We start from the raw sequence: 24,445 nt of genomic DNA, 5'->3' as shown, positions 1-24,445 counted from the left end.
AATAAAAACCTGACCTCCTCCAATCAAAGTAATGAGTAATGTCAGAAACAGCCTTTCTCAGGCTCCATTCTTCATTGATCCTTCTTTACTGATCTTCATCACGCACATATACATGTCTTCCATTCTTTTTCCAGCTGCACTGCATGTTTATACACCAATAGATGTGACTGTTGAAAAATAATTCAGCTGTAGAATTAAAGCAAGGGAGGGTAAATGACCACACAAACATACCATGAGGTAAATGTCAGTTCTCATATTTAATATTTTAATAATTTTGTTTGCAACATTTACCACATAAATCATCTAAATAAATAGATGCTGTACAGTCTCTTATCCATTCAGTACAAAAATAAAACCACACTTTGTGTCAAATTATACTTGAGCCTGCCCTCCCTTTGCTATTACAATCTCCTTTTACAGCACACTTGCTCAGAAAAGGCATTATACTCTGATTTATTTGTTTGGAATTGGTTTACTCCCTATTTCCCCCCCTCCCCAAATACATTCAATTAGTCTGTACAAAAGCTAGAAGCTCATTCTGTGCAAAAGGAAGCTTTCTGTGTGCAAAGACTCCAATACTCTAGCGTGCTGATGGGAACAACAGCAACAACTGAAGAGACAGCAACAAAAATAATCAGGGACCCTCCTCTCTAACTGACCCCATTGTCCCCCATCCTCTCCCTACAACAGAAAGGGAGCACACCAAATTAGATGAGCGAGTGTGCAAAAGCGTTCTAAGGATGTGTGTACGCTGAGGGAAAAGGTTGGTACTGAAAACCCAGCAATAGAACTGGGGTGCTGACCCCCATGCTGTAGAGCTGACTAGGTGAGGGAAAAGCGTTCTCTGCCCTTAGCCTGCTCAAAAGGTTCTTCAGATACACAGAACAAAAGCTTCATGTAAATTATTTTAGTTCTTTTGTTGCTGTTCTGTTGGAGATGAGGTGAGGAAATGGCCTGTGGAAAAATCCAGCAGCTACTGAAGACAGCTCCTGGTTCACCCTCCCTTCCTCTCCCCACCCCCTGCAGAAGGATAGACATCTCCTCGTTCCTCAATTAAGCTAATAAGGTGCAATTTTTCAGACAGGAAACTCTATAATGTCTCCGGAGCTGGAAGAAACGGTCTTAGTTCCAGACTAGGACCACTCAAACTGAAACTCAACTTCATTTTCCCCTTTCCTCGATCAAAGGAGGTGGGGAGGGAGGAAGCCAACCTGTGTCCCAAAAGCAAATGGGGCAGGTTTAGCAGGACTCCTCCCTTAGGGAACCCTCTGCTCCTGGCATGGTGGACTACACTCTCTCCTATGGGAGGGAGACATAGGGCTGGGTGGCAGCTCTGGAAAAATGATAAGGAGCAGCCAGCGGCCTGAAACAGATACATCTTTTGCTTTTCAAATGCCACTTTTAGACAGACGATAAGGAGTACTTAGCACTCCTAGTGCTTTGCATTTCCAAAGTGCTTCAAAACATACTTCAGATTTAAAAGCAAAAAAAAGCTGCTTAACATTTGACAGATTTGCAAAAAAGCTTCTTTGTGCTGACACTACATTTTCTGGTTGAAAACCAACAATAATAATAAAAAAAGGTTTTTCACCTCCTCCAAAATTCCCCTCCCAGCCAAAACTTTGCTACCTCAGTAATGAGATAAGCTGTGATGGAGGTTCCGAACAGTCTTAGGAATTCTACCCCATCCCAACTTTGTAGCAACCCATAGCAGCCCCAAATGCTCCCACGGAGCCCTGCACCTCTACCCTCCCAGTTAATCAGGGATCATTTCCCACCTGCTCTCTGCATTTCAAGAAGTTACAGGAAAAGAGAAAGAGGTGGAAGAGAAAAAGGGGTCATCTCTACAACAAATGCTAGTTACAGGAAAGGATTTGAAGGGTCTGAATTCCATTTTAAGTGATTGCTTCTCTCTCCTTCTAATGGTCCTGGGGCTGTTTTATGAGCCTTTCTATCTTGACCACCTTTGTGTGTGGAATCCAGGTGGTTTGACACCCAGAAGCTCACACTTTCTCTGTGAGAACAGTAAGTTCAGGCACAGGGCAATGTGGCCTGTTGATCATAAGCTATTATCTCAAAACAAGTTGATCACGCCCTTGGGGAAAACCTTTACAACAGGCAAAAAGCAATGTGTTCCAATGCTATACATTTTCATGGAGAAATTACCCTGTGCAAGTTGTCAACATACACATCTCCCTTGCATTCCCAAATGGCAGAACACTGATACATAAATGCAGCACTCGCCTCTCTGCAGGCCCATTCAGAACTCCACTCACAGATGCAAAAGATCAGTTTCACTACAAGTTCTTTGTTTATAACACACCTTCTCTCTCAACTGCCAGTTCACCCAAAGGCCTCTCCTCAACCACCTAGTGAGAGCAGCTCCGAGGCAACTCAGTCCCTCCCTTCCCTGACCAGTATATGTCCCTATTATTTTCCCAGAAAGGCCCACTGCGTCTTCTTCCTAGACTGCAGGTAAGCCAGGGAGGCAAAAGATGGCTAGATACCAATTCGCTTTAGAAAAGGAGGTTTTTGTACTTTCCCTACTTCTGAAAACAAAAGCTCAAAGCTTCAGAAGAAGAGGTGGAGAGGTGGTGGTAGACTTCCCTTTGCTTAAGACACAGATGTGGCTGGCAGCCCCCACTGTCTTCCGCACCCGGCCTCTGTTGTGGCTACCATGGAGGGACTTGCCTGAGCTACCCTGCCTATTTTTTGACCTGTGTGAGGCCTCCTTTCTCCATTCCAGTGAAACCATCAAGCAGCAATAGCTGGCTGAAACAGTACTGGGACCAAGGGCCCCTGTGAGGTGAACAAACAATTTTATACATCCAGTCACAAAACACCAGAAGAACAATTCTGGACAGTTTCACAACACTAATAACAAAAACAGCCATTCATTTCTCAATAAGCTTCTCTATGTCTGAACTCTGACATAAACAAGAGTTAATTCACTAACAAATTTGAGCTTTTTTTGGCAAATGGAACTGCTTTTGGGTGTTCTCACAATAATATCCTGATCTTTCTTGGCAAAAAAAAAAAAAGAGAAAAAAATCACCTTCGTCTGACTTCACAAGCAGAAGGGCCCCCAAGCAAATGCAAGACAATAAGGAGCATGCAGGAGGCTACTTAATGCCACTATTTAAGTGTTAAAACTTGCTCTTCCAAGGCATCACTTGTATATCAGAGCAATAACATCTAGTTTATAACCATCCAGGAACAGAGGCAGTCCTTTCCATATGGATTTTTTTTTAAACACAGTGTTAACAAAAAAAAGGCTTTCCAGTCTCATGAAGTCCCTCAGGTCTACCACATATACAGTGAATTCACTGCAAGATCTATAAAATAAACACTTCTGTCCCCCAACATTGCTGGTAAATTTTCACTTGGAAACAGTTCTAAGAATGACTATTAGAGCAGTTCTCTGAGAACTGTTGTTTCTTGTGCACAGTTCAGTAATTTCCACTGGCTGAAATTTATTTTTCTTGTTTACAGCCATGGAGCCAAACAAGGTATGGGAGAGTTAGCCCATTTCTATTCTTGGCTTGGGCTTCAAATAGAATTATTAAACTCAGCTTCAGCTGGATGCTATTCTGGCTCTTCTAATCAAACGGAATGCTTAACAAAGATCCAAACACAGCATCTGATTTTCATGATATGTTAGAACAGGAGGTCCCAATTCAATTGCCAGGTTTTGGGTTGAACTGGCATAGGACAGTATTAGGGAGAAGAGACAAACCCAGATAACCTGTCTTTCCATCACTGGCAAAACCCTCTCTACACCTGCAGAGGTGCAATAAAGCTAATTTTAAAGTCCCTGAAAACCAGCTCCACCAAGGAAGTTTACAGTGACATGTCAGCAGACAACGTGGAACAGAGCCACATTTTAAAAAGATCGGGAGAAAAATCTTCTCAAGAAGTTCTTTGAGATAAACAAGAATTCATGAATGTCAAAAAAAAAGTCCACGCCAACGAAGTAACTGCTTCGTTTCCTACCACAAACTCCTCTTCACACCCTCCCCTCCAATCCCACGCACATGCAGCTTGTTGTGTCTTAACCCCATTATGGTTAGCTCCTCACTGACACAAAGCAGCATGGCAGCCAGGTATTTTGTTCCACACTTCGTGTAGCAAGATGATTAGTCACTAGAGAACACTAGATAGCCTGATCCAAAAAAATGATTAAGATATGAAGCTGTGGGTGGATCCTCTTTGAAAGACCACCACAGGTCTCTCAAAACTCTACTGCAAGAGAAAGAAAATATGTTTAAAGAAAAATGCCAAAACAAAGTGTTGAGAAGTGTCAGCTGGAAAGTGGAGAGAAAAGCAGAGGATGGAAATCTAGTTTATTAGGACAAGTTCTTTCCTGCTGCAGGATTGATACTGCTTCCAAGGTCAGCCAAAGCCAGGAACTTAGTAAATAAGAAGCCTTTTTGGGTGCTTTTGTACACTGAGATGAAGACATGACAAAGGCAGCAGTTGCTGCATTAGAATAAAGAAACCAGATCCTATAAATGCCATTTAGCATTAGATTTAGCAGGATGAGCTGCAGTTCAAGACTTTTTTTTTTTAAATAAGCTAAAAAACTGCGCTTCTGCAACCATCACTACCTGCTCCAACCCACAGGAGTGGACCTGGCCATGTGTTGTGTCCACTGGCCACAACAGAAGAGAGATGCAGGTATTCAGCGTATCTGGCAGGTGTCAGGAAGAGGGGGTGTGTGGGTGAAGGTAACACCACCGTCTGACCCCACATCCTGCAAAAAAGGGTGCAACTCCAGACACAGAAGCCTCGCTCTGGACACCCACGTTCAACAAACATCCTGCGCCTGCACGCTTACCTCATCAGCTTGCCCTTGCTAGCTATTGCAAGCCTCTTTTTCACTCACTCTTCCTCCCACCACATAATTCCCCCCCAGCTTCCACTTCTCACCCTCTCAGATTTCTCCATGATAAAACTTCCATCTTACTCCTTTGAGAGACAAAAAGGTCAGCCCAGAAATTCAAGATCTTCCCAGCGATCCTGAAACTGCTCTGATGGCATGAAAGACAGACCTGCTCCCACAGTTCTGAGATGGAAGGGGAAATCCTAAATCTGCACTGAGCTGCCATATCCTAAATGAGGTAAAAACTGCTTCTAGTAAAAACCCACAGTGGTAGTCCAAGCACTTTATAATAAGTAGATGTTTGGAGGACCAGAAACCCTAGAGCTCCCAAATTCTGCAGGCCAGGAGCCAAGCCCCTCCAACAAACACACTGAGGATTTCCACAGGTGTCTTTATCTCAGAGCTAAGAAGGCTCATAGCTTCATTTTGAATAAATACAGCAGATAACAGATGCTTCAGGTGGGGTGGAGTAAGGAAACAGAATTTGAGGACAGTAATCATGACAGTAGCCAATGTTACCCTGCAGCACTCTGTCCTGCAGTTCCCACTTCAGACTACCTTACTTTTTTTGCTTTCCATTGGAAAAGGTCTATATTTTAAAAATTAAGTTATTTAAATAAAATTTGCTTTTAAAAATGGAAGAGAACATGCATGTGCAGAACAGATACTATGCTAAACTACCAATTCAAAATACAGCAATTCTTCAAAAACCTCAAAGTGTCACAGGCAGTCCAGCACAAGGCATTTTTAAGTGCAAGATTAGGCAGGTCTATTGAAATGCAGACCGCTTTCCTTGGCAAAGATTTTTAAGCCTTCCAAGGGGAAGTTCCTATCAGTAAAGTAGTACAGGATCACAGATACTGTGAGGATACTGGAGTCATGGAAGAGTATCACTCAGGCAGCACAATCCAAGAATTCTCATTACTAAGAATTAGGAATTTTTCCCCTCCTTAAATCTAATACATGCCTTCCCCACATGTTGTTTATTTTGGATCTCTCTATGGAATCTAAGAACAGAATTTGCTGCTAATCAAGGTCCATTTCTAGCTCAGTTCTGTCCAATTCCTGTGTCCTGGGCCTGTGCCACTATCTTTGATATCTCTGCAGTGCCAGGCAATGCTTCAGTTGTCCTACTAGTTCCTCCTCCCAGGGGAGAGGAGTCGGTTTTCAACCAACTTATTACCACAGATTCAGGGCAGGATTTGTTATTAATACTGAATTTGGCAAAGGGTAAGAAGACCCCACTTTCCGTAACGCATTCCTCACGCAGCAGAGCCAAGCCTGGAAATCCTGTTTAGCATATACAGGATGGCGTGTCTCAACTATGCTGGCTTTCTGAGCTTTTAATAAGGGCAAATTGAATTTATGTTGCCAATTTGGATTTCAGAGATGCATTTCAGCCTTTCCACATGATCAACAATCAAAGAGAGAAAGCTCTGCTGTCTACATGGACCCGTCCTGCAAAGACTGACTTACCACAGACAGGTAAATACGCTTCTGAAGTCCTGACAACAGGCCACAGGGGAAACAGCACTGGAAAGTCTTAACAGGCTGGAGTTATCTATACAGGTAGAATCCATCGCCTCTCACTGCTGCAGGAAGAGAGGGAGGAGGAAGGTGGGAAGAGCAATGCACAGAGATGTATCTTTATCCGAGGGATATCAATTGCAGAACAAGGCAGCAGGCTAGAGATCCAGCTCTCTTTCCACCTCCGCATGCCCTCTCCCCACAAATGCAGCTGCCGCCACTTAAAAGGATAAAAGGCGAATTGTTCAGCTTGCTGCTTTCACATCAAGGAGGGGAGTCTTTGCCAGGGAAAGGGCTGTCAGTTTTTCAGCTGGACAAAGCAATGACAAACACACACCCCTACACTGCCCTTTTTTGCGTATCTGAAAGGGGAAAAAGGAGAAAAAAAAAGGTCTCTGTAAACATTTTTAAGAGGAGACATTTTGGATTTTTTTTTTCTCTTAAGGGATAATGTAACCCTTCCCTAGCCCCACCCTAAAAGCACAGGTTTTGGGGAGCACTGCAAACAGAGATTCAGAACTGTGCACTCCGGTCTCGAAAGAAGCCCTCAGCCACTTGTGCTTCTCTGAAAGTGACGGTAATGGAGTTTGCCGTGATGTCTGTCACTGTCACTTCGCTGGGGGGCACAGTGGGGATCCAAGGGAGACTGGCATCCACATCTGCTGCAGAAACAAAGGCACATAAGAGCATATTAGTGAAACAGAGAAGGTGAGGAAGAAGAAAGGAGGAAGGGAAGAGGGAAAGGAAGGATGGAAAAAGGGTCTCCTTTCTGACAAACTGTAGGTGAAATCGGCCTGTACTGAATCTGCACTTACAGAGCAAGAAAGAACATGTGCAAGCCCTACCCTCAGAAGCTAAGGGAAAACGGAGGATCAGGTGTCCAGATACACAGTGGTATCAGAGCAGCTTACGTAGAAGTCAAAAGACCCTGTAAAACCACCGAGTTCATCTACCCATCCACAGTTCCCCCCATACCTCTCATCCCATCTCAGCTCCTAATTTGGTTGTGTGTCAGCAAAGCACACTCACCCCGGTTTGAGCTCACTGTCTTCTAAACGCCCTACCCTTCTGTAAAAGCAAAAATTAAGTATCTCTTGCACACACTCTTCAGATACTCCTAGGGGAGTCAAAGGGAGCCAAAACGGAGGGTCTGCCTTGTACTACACCTGCAACGCAGCCTGGGTGTGATGCTCTCAAAAATCCCTCAGTAGCGCTCCATGGACAAGCTGCTCTCCCTTTCTCATATGCCTCCTTTGCTCCTAGACAGCTCCATACAAGAAACCCAAGCACCCCTGCACTTTCTCACTGTAAGAATAATCATCAGCCCCTCTGCTGCCCAAAGGCTCACTTCCCCACAGCTCCCAGAGACTGCCTTGTGAAGAGAGAGGAAGGAAAACACACCCTCTCCCTGTCACTCTACCAATACAACAAGGTATATACCTTGCTGTCCCAACCTGGGCAAATAGAACCCCTTAAGAGTGTATTTCCTGGCTTCTGTCTCAAACACCTGAGGTGTCTACATTCCTCCCAGAAAGAATCCAACCCCGCCTAACAGTAACTGGGATTCCACACAGGCCGTGTGTCAAGGGGAGAACAAAAACTATTTTACAATTCTGCTACTCGCTCTTCTGATCTCCAAGTGCTTTAGTGTCGCAGATTTCTGGGGAGAATAGCCCCACACGTTTCCTCACTGCCAGGATGTAACACTGGGCTTCTCTGTGCTACTCCCATTGCTGCCTCCCTGGATTCTGAGCACCATTCCAGACTCTGTCAGAAAGGAGGGAATAGCGCTGATTTCCAGAACACAGCCCTCTCCCTAAGATCCCGGCTAATCCAGCCTGGCTAACAGCTACTCCTAGCAAGGAGTAACAGGATTTCCTTAGCTACTACAAGCAGCACAAGCCCCGGTTTTCCACTCCTCAGGAAAGCTACGCCTTCAGAAGCTCTAATAATGCAGGGATAGAGTTTCCCTGGTAACTGAGAGCAACACATACATCCCACAGCCCTCCTGCACAAGATGCTGGTATCCTTCCCCAATATGCCAAATGTGCTTGGACATCTCCCATGCCTACACTCATGCTGCCTACTCAGTGGGATCAGGCAGGAGCTACCATCCTCACTTTATCTCTCTCTCCCCTTTCTTGCATAGTTCAATAGCAAGAGGCTGCAGAGGGGAGTGGAGAAGAAAGGAAAGGAGGGGACCGTGGAGTACATTGTGAGTTCCTAACAGCATTTCCGTATGGTTCTTAAAGCAGCACTATGAGAGCAGTGCTGCTGTCCAAGCTTATCCACTGCCAGCCAAAGTCCTCTGACCCAGCAGACTGTGCACATGTGAATAATGTTGACAGAGGCAGAGCTCATCTTCTCACACTTGTGTGTCATCTCTACTGGGAGGAAATTTTGAGAGAGGAAAAACTTGCAGTATCTTCTGCATGTTTTCTAACACTGGGAGGGGCATCAGGGATGTAAGACTACAGAGAGGCAACAGGACCAAAAAACCAAATTATCTGTGCTCTTCAAACAAGAAAGAAACCTGCAAACAAGAGAGACATAATATGGGCCAGCAAAGGCTGCCCTGAACACCTGATCTAAACCACAATCCCAAGAGGACGTAACCAAGGTGGAAGGATGCAGAATATCCTTCACATGCCCCAGAACTTCATCAAAGGGCGACTGGCCTTACCTTCTTTGCTGGTGTGCTGCGTGGCCTCCCAGTCCTCAGGGCTCTGCCTGGCCTCTAGGCTCACTGCATCATTCAGGAAGAACTCATGCCTGCAGTTGCGATTCTCCAGACTCGCCATGCGCGGGAACTTCTTCCTTGACAGTCGTAGGTACTTCTGGTTTTTGCGTTGCTTCCGGAGAGAGAATGGCAGGACTGCACCCCCAGTCTTCTCAGGGAACTCTGCCTGCCCTGTCTTGGCCCCTGGCAGGCTACTGTCTCCTCCTCCAAACCTCCGTGCAAGAGAGAAGCAGAGCTTCTCCTTCCCCTTGTGAGCACTCCTCAAGTCCATGCCATACAGCCGCTGCCAAGACACCAACGCAGCAAGGGTCAGAGCAGACATCTGATCATGCAGTCAGGGCTCCCCACTGGGAACTAGGAAAATATTCTTTGCTCAGTCTCTGAACATCTAGATGAGCTAAGATAAGGTGTGCTGCTTTGACAGCACCGTTTCTCTCCCCTCTTCAACTGCCTTCTAAGCTCTTCCTAAAATCTGCTTCCTAGGATTGGCTGCTTTGCTTGGCAGCAGTAAAAGCATGCTGAAACGCTGCTTCCAACCATGGGCTACCTTTGACTTGATGGAAAGTCCAACCTCAACATGAAGTTAAAAACACAAACCAGGTAACCTGCAACTACCCAGGCCCACACTTTATAAGATCCTAGTTCGGAGAGAAAGAGCTGTTGTTTTACTTTGTTTGGTTTTTTTAAAGACGAATTAGCTAGCTCTTCAGCTAAAAGGTTAAAACTAGCTGCCTAAACACTGATTTCATGATTCCATGTTACTGTGTTAAACTTATTACCTCCAATTTTGTCCATGCAACAGCAAACAGACAGTTTCCACCTCACTGAGAACAGGGGAGCAGCACAGCAGCTAAGGAGTTAGAAATACACAGAAGAGCAAGAGGCTACCTGCAGTAGGAGGCGCTTTGGTTTGGGACCTCTTTTCCTGTACCCTGATGCACGGTCTCTCTCTTCCCTGTGAAAGAGGAATACAAATCAAACTGAGTACTAAATACCACAGCATAAAACCTAGTTGGGACTTCAACCTTTTGCAGCCTAACTCCCTCAATTTCCTTCAATAAAACCCAATGGTGACTAGTGTGAGCTTGGAAAACATGCCAGAATTGCTTCCTCTAGGAGTGAAAACCTTGCAATAGGGGAATTTCTCTGACACAGCTAAACAAGGATGGGTTAGAGAAACCACCTCCCATCACTCCAGTCCAGCTCTGGACCTGATTAGAACCCGAATCTGATTGTTCTCTGACTCAGTGCTACCTTTTCTTGGCCTCATTTCCTGAACAGTGCCAATCAAAGCTGCTTTAACCCTGTCTTCTCCATCTCAGTCAACACCAGGATACAAAAATCAAGCAGGATTTATTGCTGTACATCTCATCTTCAACTGAAGTAGGGACAACAGGGGAACTTTATGCATATAATGAAATAAAGACACCATTTCTTTTCCTGCATCCAGGGAGTGAAAAAACATGTGCCCTTACTTTTCTTCATAAGCCACTACCAGGCGAGGGTCCAAGATATGATCCTCTGGCTCCCATGTGCTGTATCTGAAGAAAAACATAAGGAATAAAAAGTAAACAGTATTTTAATGAAACATTTTTTCTGCAGGCTTGCTACCAGTGTGCTGCAGCCCTGGATACTGTCTTCACAAGGGTCGGTGGGGCCTGCCACAACATGGCAAGAGCTCTGAGGAATCCCAGCCATTCCCTTCCCAGCTTCCCACAGACACCACCTCCCCTTCCCAAAACAGGCAGGGCCAAGCATCAAGCGGCTCTTTGTACAAAAACAGAGAACACTTTCCTCCCCAGGGCCCCCTCCACATTGTGTGCAAAGCCAGTGCAGACATTCACAAACTGTTAAGTCCATGCCTACACAGGTCTCATCTGCAGCACTCCCTCAAATCCCACAAACCCCATGGAACAATCAGGCAATGGTCTGATACATCTTTCTGAAAAATAGGTCTCTCTTAATTTAGAGTGCTTGAAGAGTAAGTACGCTTTCTCACCTGCATTATTAATTACTTCTAATCACTGAAGCTGAAAGGATTCATTTAAGAGTTTAATTTTTTCCACTGATGCCGTTCAACCAAACATGTTGGGAGTTGGGCCCTGGGGCAAGCTGATGGCCACTTGCCAACGCCTCCTCCTCCTGCTCGGCTCCCCCTACAGGTTGTTCCTATCGAGTGGAGCTCATCTATAAAAAGTGCCCCAACTACACTGAGGGCAGGGCCACCAACTGCTCCGAGCTTCATGCTCCCAAAGCAGCTCGGGAACAGCGCCACTCACTGCCCCAGCTCCCCGCTCCACAGGCAGACAGCTGTGACAGGAATCAGATGCTCAGGACTGAACCCACCTAGCAGGCAACTCCAAAACTGGTTCTCAAAGTGCACAGATGCACTTAACACAAGGGAGAAGCAGCCAAAATGATGAAAGAATCACTAAGTGGTCCTTGGGGCACGTTTACTTCTTAGGGGTCACCCTTGCCCAGAAAAGGTGGGTGTTGTGTCTCTACCATACAAACTCTAAGGCAAGAAAGCAAATCTGAATCCTCAGAATCCGAATTTTCCCTAAATGTGAGATCCAGGCATGGAGGCAGAGCTCCTCTCAGACTCTGGGGAGGAGGAGCAGAGAAGAGTCACATGCAGGTGCATAAGGGTGCATTTGTATTAATGCCTTTAAACAGCAAGAAAGCATTTTAGGATGTTTACATTTCTGGACGAAGCACAGACTGCATGCGAGGACACAGGATGCATGGGGTACACAGGGGAGATGGTTTGGGAATGCTTTTCCCTTTTATCTCTCCATTAGAGAGAAGAAAGGTAGTGTAATACAGGAATATTACTGGAGGGTGGGTCTGGAAATGAAAATACAATTCTTTTACAAAAGGGAGAAACAAAAATATGACATTCAGATATCCCAAGGTGCACTGTGCATCAGAGAGTTAAGAACAGACATGTCTTCATAACCAGCTGATCCCTCCCTCTCTCCCCCCCTCCTTTGCTCATGCCTCCTGCAGCAACCTGACTGTGAGCTGTCAAAGCAAAGATACTGTTTGAAAAGAGGAAGGTTGCCTCCCAGCTGCAGGGATTCTGGAACGCATCCTACAAATTTAAGAAAAATAACACCACAAGGAGGAAAAAAGTCATTGGATTGCTTTTCATAGGCAGGAGAAGAAAAGGGATTTGCTTTTTTAAAAAAAAAACACCCTGGTGGGCGTTGCCTTCTTCTCTGCAGTTCAGATTCTGGCTTCGCTGCAGTGGCAAAACACTGCATATAAAAAAAACATGGTTGAGTTTGCCACGCACGCGCGCACACGGAGCTTTATATATGGGTACACACAGCCCAGGCTGCAGCAAACTGCAGAGAGCAGGCACTCTGGAAGACACAGATCATATGATCTTCCTTCCCCCTCCTGCTACTCCTCCTCTTCCCCCTCCTTTTAACTCCAACACAAGTTGTAAACAAGCTTGTAGCTAGAATCAGATTGTCACTCCTCCATTCCCTGACTCCAGCAGAGCAATCCATAAATCTGAGGTCTAGGGCATGAATAAGAATTTTTTATTAAGAAGAGGGGAAAAAAAGTGAAATATTAATTGTATGTGACATCAGTAAACTACTGACCGATCCTTATTCCCTTCCATGATACTTCCAATGGGAACGATGGGATAATAGGTACAGAGATTACAAAGAGCAATGCAACAAAGTTGGTAATTAAGGAAGGGAATGATGTGGGATGAGGAAACAGACACAAAGATATAAACAGCTTGGGGTGCTGCATGCCATCACGGGCATATGTATGTTTAGAAACAAGGAACAGACACTGCTAATGGGATGAAAGTGACTCCAATGCTCTGAGCATCTTGAGTTAAAGTAATTCAAACCACTGAGGTAACATTTAAAGTGGAGGCAGGCAAGAGGAAAAAAAAATCAACAGTCTTCTGATTTGGAGTTTAGGGGAAAAGGGAAGATGCTTGGACATGCCATACATCAAAATAAGAGAACCATGACATCACCTTGCACCTAGGGGAACTGTACTTTAAATTCCCCAAAGTGCTTCTGTCTCCCTCAGTGTTCCAAGGCACAGGACAAGGAAAGACAGCAGTTAAGAATAAGGCCCGTTCTGTCCAAGAAACATTACGCCATGCCTCAGCCCACCTTCTTGGCAAGGCACTTTATAAGAGAAGGGCTTCAATGCATTTGTTGAAATGAGAATGGGATAAACATCAGTATTCTGGCCAAGAGGGGATGAGGCCTCACAGGCCTCGAATACACTTCCCACCCTCTATCAGTGATGAAGTAAGACTTGGCTATTTGAGGCTGAAGCAGTCCAAGAAGTGACCCACACTACATGGCAGCTGGTGCTCAACAAGTGCACAGGGTTGCTCTCTGACAGCAGAACACTCAAGAATAAAGTCACCCTCTCCCACTAGAGAGGGGAAGCAGCTTATCTTCACACATGGCCTATAATCATAAGGATTAGGCATGACAATTAGGCACCCAAGAAGACGTTTCAGCTTCTTGGACAGCAGGTACAGCCTGACAGAACCATCCTGGCGGGCTCCACTTTGCAGCTGCAAGGATGAACCCGTAACAAGCGGCTCCCTCTGCTTAGCAACACGCAGAGCAACTGCGTGTGTAACACTGCTGTACCCACGCACATTGTGTATGTACACACACAGGCACAAACAGAAAAGCAAAGACAGGGCCCCATATGGGTTGGCCAGGAGGCTGTTCTACTAGACTGCTAGCTGACATAGTAATATTCTCCAGTTACCTAATCCTTTTAATCTCAAAGCATTTCACAGACTGCTTAAGTACAGAGAAATCGCTCTTCTTCAGAAGCAGCTGCATTTTAATGAGAGAAGTGTCCGTAAACAGTGCACAGCAATGCCAAAAAACCTCCAAACTTTTCTTCCTTTTTTGCAATGGAGCAACCAAAGCAAAAGCAGAAAAGGCACTCAAAATAACAGGAGGTCTCAGACAAGGAAATGAAGGCATGGCGGTAATTTTCGAGGGACAAAGATCACCTGCATTTGGCTACAATCAATAAATCTGAAACATTGACCCTTTCCGTTGATGAACTGCAGAGGGGAAGCAGTAGGAGAGGAAGACAAGACCATCAACATGTTTTCTATTTTAAAAGACTGCAGACAGCTCTAAAAATAAAGTGGGGTCCTCTTGGTGGTGACTCAGAAAAGCAGGAACCATTCCAAGTTCAGAAGAATCTGGGTTCTTTGTTGAACTCATAAGGAATTTAAAAACATTTGTATCTAGAAAGTGTCTCAATGAAATATTTCAGTGGTGGCAAAAACCAGTCAGAATAGACTGGCATGCAGTTTGTATTCCTTAGCTGCCAATTCACAAACAGATTTGGGTTTGGTTTGTGGCTCTTTGGTTTTGTTTATTGTTGTTGAAATGAGGAACAAGCCATTACCCATTATGAATTAAATGCTCACTTGCAGAGACACGGGGCAAGCTATTACGGAATATTAAAGAAAAAACACAACTTACTTCGGGGGCCATCCTTTCCACTTCACCAGGTATTCTACTTTACCCTGAGGGTGGAAAAAGGCAGAAGAAAACAGGTGAACTATGGAACCAAATATGGGCTACAGGACAAAATGCAACCAATCAACAGACTGAACTCTGCAACCAAAAAGCTTGTTTCCCATCACTTTATTTTCAAAACATAGCCACTTCCCCATTCAATTACACTTGCTATACCTTTTTCTTCAAAAATTTGGCACACAGGGGTGTTTAAGCATGCTTGTATTACCTTCAGCTTGGAGCATAGCTTTGCAGAAGGCTTGCAGGCAGAGCACTAAAAGCCAACCAGAGAGCAAGACCGAACCATTCACACATTCACAGGCAAACCTACAAGAAGTCAGCACACATAAATGCAGGAAGGAGATGTATGCCAGGAGCAAATGTCAGATGAATTTTTTTTTTAAGCAGAGAGAAGAAACACAGTATATCAGAACCTATGAAGCATCTCTGGCATGTTCTTTTTCATTTGCTATATGCTCTACTCAAAACATTGCTCCATCCATCACACGCACTCATCCTTATGACCCAAGCAATCAGCAGCTCACAGCTGAAGTTCAGAGCTACCTTTTGTTGTTACTCTAAGTACAAGATTAAAAAAAAAAAAAGTGTAGTGATTGGAAACTGCATTCAACTGCAAGCAATGTGAATAACTATCAAAATATTTAATGCTATTACTGAGGGGTTTGTTAAGCACTTCCAAAGCATGGCAAAGGCCTTTGTGCATGCAGGACGACCACTCTCCAAGAGCCGCTGCAGCAGCCACAGACACCTTTACAGGAGAGCAGAGGAAGGAAAGCACTGGGATATTTGAGGCAGAATTTCATTTTCCTCTTGGGGGGCTCATCAGCTTCCCAAGGCTGGAAAACACTGCCCTATAAGGAACTTTCCACCGAAGGATCTCTACACACCGCATGCTTACAGGTTAATCCTTGCAACACTCTGCGGGGACGGGAGCACTTCCACGGCTAGGAAAACTGAGTCACGGGAGCTTCCCCAAACCCTCTCCGGTTCGGGCTCTCCCGTTTGGTGTCACCAGCACTCATCCTGCAGGCGGGCCGAACCCCAGCAGCGACAGCCCCCCCCGGCCCCGCACCACCTCACGGGCAACACGTGTGTCCCCGCGCGCAGCCTCGGGCAGGTGCCGGTGCCCCCGCGGCTGTCAGGGGACAGGGACCGGGGGACGGCGACGGGGACCGGGCAGCCGCGCGCGCACCCACCACGCCTCCCCGCTCCCGGTGCGCGGCGGGAGGGGCGGGGGGTGTCCCGGTGCGCTCCCCCCGCCCCGCCCTGCTCCGCTCCGCCGCTGCCCACCTTCCGCACGCGCTTCTTGCGGATGCTCTCCACGGCGAACACCTGCTCGCCGATGGCCGACAGCTCCATGCGGGCAAGCGGGCGGGCGGGCCGAGGCTGTGCCGGTGGCGGCCGTTCCCCGCCGCTGCCCCTCACACGCCCCCTCGCGCGCGGCCGCGCCCCCGCCGCCGCTTTAGAACCTGCGCAACGTTTTCCCCGGCGCGCGCGCGAGGGGGCGGGAGCGGGGGGTGAGGGAGGGAAGGAGGGAGGGAGGGAAGGAAGGAAGAAGGCGGGAGCGGCGCCTCAGGCTATTCCCGCCCCCTCAGGCTATTCCCGCCCTCTCAAGCCGTTCCCGCCCTCTCAAGCCGTTCCCGCCCCCTCAGGCCGTTCCCGCCCCCTCAGGCCGTTCACGCCCCGGCCTCACCGCCTCCCGCCGGGGCAGCGCCGTGAGGGAGCGCTGCCCGCCGTAAACGCCGCGGCATTCACGGGTATTTTCCACAGGAGCGCGGCCTCCGGCTGTCCCATGGCGGCGGCGGCTGGGGAAGCGGCGAGCGGCAGAGCGCGGAGACGAGAGCCCGGCGCGGCTCCTCTGCCCGGGCCGCCGCTCGCTGCAGGTGCCTCAGCGCCAGGTGCCTGCCATGGGCCACCGCTGAGGGGAAGGAAGCAGCCGAGATTCGTCAATGCTCGCGGTGGAAAGCAGCGGCGAAAATCTAAGGGCCCGCCAACGATCAGAAAGTTTTACTAGTAAATTATACACTTGGCATGGGAATTGGCGTGATAGTCCCTGATCTACTGTATAAGCACACGGCAGTGGGTTTTGGAAAAAGGGGTAAGACGAGAAGGAAGAGAGGAAAGATGTATTAAAGGGCGTGGGGGGATGCAGGACAGGGGGGAGAGAGACAGAAAGAAAGAAAGAAATGAAAAGAAAAGAAAGGAAAGGAAAGAAAGAAAGAAATGAAAAGAAAAGAAAGGAAAGGAAAGAAAGAAAGAAATGAAAAGAAAAGAAAGGAAGGAAAGAAAGAAAGAAATGAAAAGAAAAGAAAGGAAGGAAAGAAAGAAAGAAATGAAAAGAAAAGAAAGGAAGGAAAGAAAGAAAGAAATGAAAAGAAAAGAAAGGAAGGAAAGAAAGAAAGAAATGAAAAGAAAAGAAAGGAAGGAAAGAAAGAAAGAAATGAAAAGAAAAGAAAGGAAGGAAAGAAAGAAAGAAATGAAAAGAAAAGAAAGGAAGGAAAGAAAGAAAGAAATGAAAAGAAAAGAAAGGAAGGAAAGAAAGAAAGAAATGAAAAGAAAAGAAAGGAAGGAAAGAAAGAAAGAAATGAAAAGAAAAGAAAGGAAGGAAAGAAAGAAAGAAATGAAAAGAAAAGAAAGGAAGGAAAGAAAGAAAGAAATGAAAAGAAAAGAAAGGAAGGAAAGAAAGAAAGAAATGAAAAAAGGAAAGGAAAGGAAAGGAAAGGAAAGGAAAGGAAAGGAAAGGAAAGGAAAGGAAAGGAAAGGAAAGGAAAGGAAAGGAAAGGAAAGGAAAGGGGATCACCAGTCCTGATTCCAGTGTCAATCCAGCTGATGGGATGTCAGTCCTGGTTTCAGCATCGATCCAGTTGGTAATCCTGGTTTCAGCGTCGAGCCAGCTGCATCCATGCAGCCAATGAGATGTCCAGGGTCCTGGGGGTGCCTCTGTGCTTCTACCAGCGCCAAGAGGCTCTGTGGACATAGCACATGTGTAGCTATGGAGCAAGCGGGACCTCAGGCCACCTCTTCAAGGCAGCTAAGGCTTTCTTGGGTGAGGTATGAGAAAACAGGGACATCATGAGCAGGCATTCAGGTATCCAGGCCCCATTGCACACCAGTCTGCAGAACCGTGCTTTTGCTTCCCAACCACTGCTACAAACTACAGATCGAGAGTTTTTTCATTAAAGTCTCCTAAGAAACTTTTTATATCAGAGCAGGGACTTATTTGTACATATGCATACACCTACTCTCTCACAAATGTGCTCAGTTGCTCCTCTGCTGTGACTGAATGTCACTGGGTGCTGTTTGCAAGCCAAGTCTGGCTAAACCTGACTGTAGAAATGGCAAATACACGATGAGAATGTGTTCATCTCAGTCGTTTAGTCTGCAAGTGCTCATTTGCACACAACACACTGTGTCCACAGGTATGGGTTGGGTAACTGGCAGGGTGCTTACCCTTGCTGAAGCCATCTAAGAACTTAAAGTCCACTGTCAGGGAATGGTGACCCTTTGGATAATCATTAGGCAGAACTAGCAGTTTACAACAGAGTTTTGGTACTTTAATACCATAGCTGTTGCATATTCAAGACGTTTCTACTATATTACAAAATTAATATTAATATTAATATTAATATTAATATTAATAATAATAATAAAAGCTTTTATCTTTTTAATTCTTCCTTTGTCATATTCTGTATCTGTGTTTTAGAGGGAACAGGGAAAATATTTAAGGCAAAATTTTCTTTGTTTCTCAAAATTAAGACCTTCAGAAAAAGCAGACACAAAAGAAGAACAGAACATTTCTCCGAATTGCAAGGATCTGCCTGTATTCCTTTTCCTCACATTGGAATCCACTTGCTGAGGTGTCAGACTGGAAGAAGGAAGAAACCGTGCTCTGACGACCATGTTAGGATAAAACAAAAGAAAGAAAGAAAGAAACCCTCTAGTCACAACAAACTTTCAGTTATTATTATTTCAATTATTGATAAACTTTGTACTTCTTAGTCCAAGATGTTTACAACTCGTTATTTAATATATGTCTCCTTAAGGTAAAAAATGCAAATATATATATTAACTTTGTTAATGGATACCAAAGGAGTTCTCAAAACCAAATTGACCTGCATTTTGATCACAAGCTCTAATACTCTTGTTATAAACCGATATATATAGTAAGAACCCACATGCTTGGTATTATCAGTGTAATTTCCCTGCGAGTATTCCCTTCTTTCATTCTGCCTTTCCCACACCAGCAACTGACCCAAGAGAGGTTTAAGCAATGTTTACACCAGTTATGTCACAGCTTTCAGAAAAGCACTCCTTTGCCTGAAAGTGCTTGTCACAAAATGCTAGAGCAGCTCACTGCAGTCTGGTCAGGGTTTTGGTTGGCTTGGCATTTATTTTGCAACATTTTGGACAAAATGTTACCTCTAAAAGCTGTTCCACCATAGTTACTTTTCATTCTACTAATGGTTATAATGTAATTTCAGTAGCCTTTGTTTTTGTTTTTGTTTTTTTTTTTCTTTCACTTTGGTAACCAAAACCTGAGCACTAAAGGCAAAGAGCAGGAACATTTCCCATCCTCCCACCCCATCCAAATTCTGAATTTCCGTTAAGCGAATGGTACTAAGCCATTCGTTTGGGCTAGAAATAATTAAGACAAACAACTTAATCAATCAAGGTTTTCAGATCTTACAGCCTGCTTTAGCAGTACTTTAAAAGCCATTCTGTGGCAAAAGACCTTTTCTGAAGTATATCAAGAACTAGATTACAGAAATCTTTATTGGAGTTGTTCTTGTTACCACTAATTGTACAGTCGTGCTAATATATAGCTGTGAACTCCATGTGCAGAAAACCAAAGCAAATATTGAACCTTCCTTAGTACAAATTCAGAGACCCAGATCCAGGAGGCTTTAATCAAAATTCCAATTAACTTCAAAGAGTTTTACTTGAGTAAAAATTGCAAGCAGAATCTAGTACAGAAAAAAATTACCATTTTAATTGCTGCTAGCCTGATTAAGCGATTCAGCTTCCAGTTGATACAAGCACTTACATTAACACTAAAAATTTATTAATGGTCATTTATATTCTACAAAGCCTAATCCTGCCAAAGATTTTTTTTTCCCTAGAAGACTGCAGCAAAGATCAGCATAGCTTCAAAACCACGCAGCACATCCCCGAAGAGACGCTGCTTGGTGAAGCTTCAGGAAAGGACCTTGCAGCAGAAGCCAGCCCTGGCAGCTCCGCAATGTCCTGGGGCTGGCAGCCCCGAGGAGCCGGACGGTCGATGCCGGGTGCAAGGTATCGCTGAGCCGGTGGGCGAACCGGCCTCTCCCACTGCGGGGCTGCGTGTCTAATGAGCAGTTTGTAACGAGCAGTTTGTAATGAGCGGTGGATGGCTCTCATCCTGCTGCCCTGCAAGCACAGGTCCGGTTCGTTTGCACACCGCGGTTTCGGCAGGCAGCCTCCAAACACATGGCAGGAGTGAAGAGCAATATACAGGTACAGTCGGAGCTGCTCTGGCCCCGGGGAGCAGCCCCGTCTGCCCCATGGAAGCATGGAAGGCACACGCAGGATGCACCGAGTACCACCCAAGGGCAACAGAAAAACTACACTGTCTGTAATGCTCACATCAATTAGTATTTTTAATGTTTCTTAAAATGTGTGGAAGGAATGCAGCTGCCCCCTCTGCTGCCAGCTGGCAACTCCTCGGCTTACCCGGAGCCTTGGCACCAGTAGCCAGCAAATAGTGTGTTTAAATCTGTGCTGCTGCGTGCTCCTCACCTGGCTCTGATCTGCTCCCAGCACAAGGATTTCTCTACACTGGATGACCAGTGAGCCCCAGCCCAAAGCAGTGCTCTGCCTCCGTGTGTTACACAGCAGACACAAGGAAAACAAAACGTGGAAGTCCCCCAGCCTTGCCAAAGGAGATCATTCTAGAGAGCAGAGGAAAAGTCATCTGGCCCAAGCAGAGGCCCCCCCTGAAAGCTCTGTTTGAGGTCTGTCATGAAGAGAAATATTTTCTGTGTCATTTTGTTTCCATCTGTAAGCACTTTTTGCCCAGCATAGGGTTTCTCCACCCCTTACACACACAGCATACAGCACAGCTGTTAACTGCAGCCTTCCATCCTCTTTAGATGTGAGCACCCAGCTCTTCTCTTTAAATGTGGCCATGTCTTGGATGCACATCAAAGGCCCTTAGAGGACCATTTTAGTGAGATGGTAAACCAGAATCCCAGATTGCGTTCCTCTCAATCCAACACAGCTGGCACTTTAGTATTAGATGGTGGGCAGCTGTTTTCCTCTGCACGCTGTCTCAGAGCCAGGTGTGGCTGGGAACTGCCAGGTTAATGTTTCTTCCCAAAGTTCCTTGAAGAGCTCAGCTACTTCCCAGAGCAGGATCAGTGCAAAAAATAGCAGCTATGGCTTTTTGCAAATGCCGCTGGAAGAGGATTTGTTGTTTTTCTACCTTTTAAATGATAGCTCAGCAATTATTGCACAAACACAGTAATGTTGATCATCAAGATCCTGTCCCTCCTCTGTCTTCAGAGCCATAAAATCCCACCTTCTGGAAGACTGCCCCCAAACACCAGAGCAAGAGCTTGGTCTTTTTCAAGAGCAAGAAATACATACTCACCCACTGAATCACGTGCTCAGTGCAAGACAAATTCAGAGTTCACTGAGCCATGGAGCAGCTATGGCATGGTCCTTTTCCTGGGCAAGATGAGATTTGTATCCCAGCCACTGCTCCTGGCTGTGTGTAATGTCATCCAGTGCCTGACTCATGCAAAAATTCCTAAACATATCCTAGTGGAGGTACTAAAACACAGATTTCTGCTTTCCAAGATAAACACTTAGCTAGAGATCAGTCTTCCTTCTCTCTGGGCCACTTTGACTGTCACAGCAAGAGTGAACCTTGCTGGTGTGGTACACAAAACACGCACTTCAGATAAATTCCTCTACAGGAAACTGTAGTAGGATTTTCATTGCACTGAAGCCTAGACTAGAAGTGTGGGTGGGCAAGAGAAAATAAGTGCTTTTGTGGTTTGTTTTCTTTAAAAATATTTTTGTGGTTTCAATGAAATTGAGTTTTGTTGTTTCAATTAATTTGAGTTTTCTTGCTTTAGTGAAAGCCTGCCCATCTGTGGACATATGATATGTCTTTGAAAAGCCTTGGCTCCCACATGCTCTATGGAAACTTCTTCAGCTGTTCATTGTTTTAAACTTCCAAAGACTCCCACTCTCACGTATGATCTTCTCCTGGCACAGCCTGTTTGTAGAGCATCCAGCCCTAAAAATGTTTCTTTTCACGGAGGACTATTCGCATGTGAGACAGTGTATGCCCCCTGTTCCTTCCTTTGTGAAGGGCCAGAGTGGCAGTGCTCACTTCCTTCACCCCTGAAGCACTCTGAAAAATTTGAAAGATTTCAAAACCAGCTATGGGGCTAGAGCCTGTTTCCCACTTAGCTGAGGGTTCAGCATCTGTGCAGTCCTGACATGATTGGTGTTTGTGGCCAGATCTGCTGCTTTGGTGCCAGAAGCAGGCTCCCAGCCTTCATGCCAGGACATGTCTTGTTTGTGCCCTTGGCATGCTGAACCTGGGAGGTTCTCCCACCCATGTTACAGACCTACCGTATTAAACCATGCCCTGCCATGCCATGCTGTGTGGGGTAGAGCAGATTGGGCTGCTGGAGGGAGTGTGTTACAGTCCCTCAAGGATGAGGAGAACATTTAGCTCAGACCCTCCACTTCTGGGGAAGGACTCTGACTACACAGCTTCCATTTACGCACATGCTGCACTCTGTGACAGTGCCTTTAACGAGGCCTCTGCTCTGGTGGGTGCCTGACTTGAGACCACGACAGAAAAGTTTAAAGGGAGAAGGAGGAATGCAGAACCCTAACTGCCAAGCTCCAGGGAGAGACTGAACTCCCCACACTGCCTGCCTGCTGCCTAAAGGCAACTCCCTGCCACCTCAAGGCAGCTCCCTGACCTGAGTGATGGTCCCTTGGGATGCCTGCTTATATCAGCAGAAGCCAGAAACCAGAACGCAGTCCTGGGAGGCACCTCAGTGTCTTGCTCTCTGGATCTGAGAAGGCAGGTGCTGTGACCAGCATGAAGCTTACAGTTTGTGTGCAATATTTGTTCTCCTTGACAATGTCCTATGTAAAAAACAATCACCAGCTGGTTTCCTCCTGAGGGAATGTCCTTTAGTGCTTTGAGCGCCATTCCTGATCCTCATGCCTGACCACTTGTCTCACAAACCAAATGGAACAAAGCTTCTACCTCCTGAAAGATGGGAGTTCATGGCTCGTCACCCAGGTGGGTCCTGCTGGTGCACGACAAACAAGGCAGTGAATCACAGGAGAAGGGTGAAATTGCACCATGTCACTGCTTTGCCCTGTCCCTTGGAAGCAAAAAAGCAACACGGAAAAAGGAGTTAACTCTCATTTGCTATCAGCTACTGTTGACTTGTTTCGTGTGTTTGGGCTCAGCAAAAAGCTGCTTCTCAGCTTGTTCACAGAACAGGGTTATTATTATCTACTGCCTGACAGCAGGGTTGCAAGGATCAAATAAGCAATTTTTGAAGCACTGAGAGGGGGATGAAAGGCATTAGAGAGTAACAAAGTGCCCTATCAAGTGCCTTCACCTGATTTCCCTGCGCAGAGCAGCATGCATGTGGGCTCTGAGCTGCGCCTGTTCATTAGGTGGCACTACAGGCCCAAGATTCCATCTGTGAGAGCGGTCTCCAGAGGGCTCCGCTGGGTCTGGACAGGGGTTTGTAGGCTCGGACACTTCGCTGCCCTATTGGCATGTACTTTTCCTGGGGAAATGTGCTGTCCTAACAAATAGTGGAAGAACACAGGCTTGGTGTTGCAAGTGCAAAGCAGCAGCAATTGAGACTTCTGATAGAGCTGTCTGGGATTGAAGTCTCCAAAAACTGCAGGGGGAGCCTGTGATTGCTTGGGGTAAAACCCATACCTGGGACCTGCAGCCCACCCTGCTCACCCTGGCTGCACCAAAGCAGTGCAAAGGGGCTGCTGCTTTCCTCTGAATTGGGAGACAGCACAGTCAGTCCTCTTAAAGACCTCATCCATTCTCCATTGGCCTGTGGAGAGGCCTCAGAGATGATCCAGAGACATGTGATCCTCAAGGAGAGGGCACCATGCCACTGTACCTGCTCCTTTTGCCTCTGCTGCAGGGCTGGCAATGGTACCTGGCACGTGCCCTGGGCCCTGGAGCCTCCTGTGCTTTTGAGTGAGAGACATAAAACACATCTCAGGCTGTGCCTTTTTCTACTGAAACCTCCTGAGCTGAACTCAGGTTGGGAAAGTGCCTACGCTTTCTTACAACCCTTCCAGCCACCTTCTTTCTCACCTTGATTTCCTTGGCATTTCCCTGGTTAAATGTTTACACAAGTTTTCAAAGCCAGGGAGTGTGCGGGCAAGATCTGGGAGTGCTTCCCTTGAACGATTTGGTTTGAGGTGTTTTAACTCCCTCCTTCCATGTTGCCAGTTTTTCCTGGCCTGGCATAGTCCTGGCTCTGCTAAAGCACACCTGACTTGGCTGACAACTGACACGGCTGTTCCCATCCCAGTGTTCCACTAGAGCTGAGCCTGGGCTCCTCTATTCCAGCTGGCAGCTTAGTCATTTTCTAGCCCTGGGTCAGTAACCTGCAGTCTACTCAGTGCCCCTCTGTCTGAAGCTGAAAGATAAATGCCCTTGAAATCTGAAGTAACCACGAT

The 24,445-nt window shown here is 46.2% G+C and overlaps 1 protein-coding gene across 2 annotated transcripts; it reads right to left on the bottom strand.

Annotated features, from left to right (window-relative positions):
* Positions 1-238: 238 nt before the first annotated feature.
* CBX7 (chromobox 7) lies at positions 239-16,154 on the bottom strand. Of its 2 annotated transcripts, none has more exons than XM_014885266.2 (6): positions 16,001-16,154; positions 14,654-14,697; positions 10,625-10,690; positions 10,038-10,104; positions 9,093-9,432; positions 239-7,068 (listed from the first exon to the last, which is right to left on the bottom strand). In XM_014885266.2, exons 1-6 carry the CDS (start codon positions 16,067-16,069, stop codon positions 6,923-6,925), a joined length of 732 nt encoding a protein of 243 aa, XP_014740752.1. In that variant the 5' UTR covers positions 16,070-16,154; the 3' UTR covers positions 239-6,922. The 2 variants fall into 2 exon arrangements, with proteins under 2 accessions (XP_014740752.1, XP_014740751.1); XM_014885265.2 differs by having other exon boundaries at positions 239-7,071; positions 16,001-16,153.
* Between the last annotated feature and the right edge of the window lie 8,291 nt (positions 16,155-24,445).

Source organism: Sturnus vulgaris, chromosome 5, assembly GCF_052056855.1.
Source record: "Sturnus vulgaris isolate bStuVul1 chromosome 5, bStuVul1.hap1, whole genome shotgun sequence".
In the NCBI taxonomy this organism is placed as follows: domain Eukaryota; kingdom Metazoa; phylum Chordata; class Aves; order Passeriformes; family Sturnidae; genus Sturnus; species Sturnus vulgaris.
This window is presented reverse-complemented; position numbering and strand designations above follow the sequence as displayed.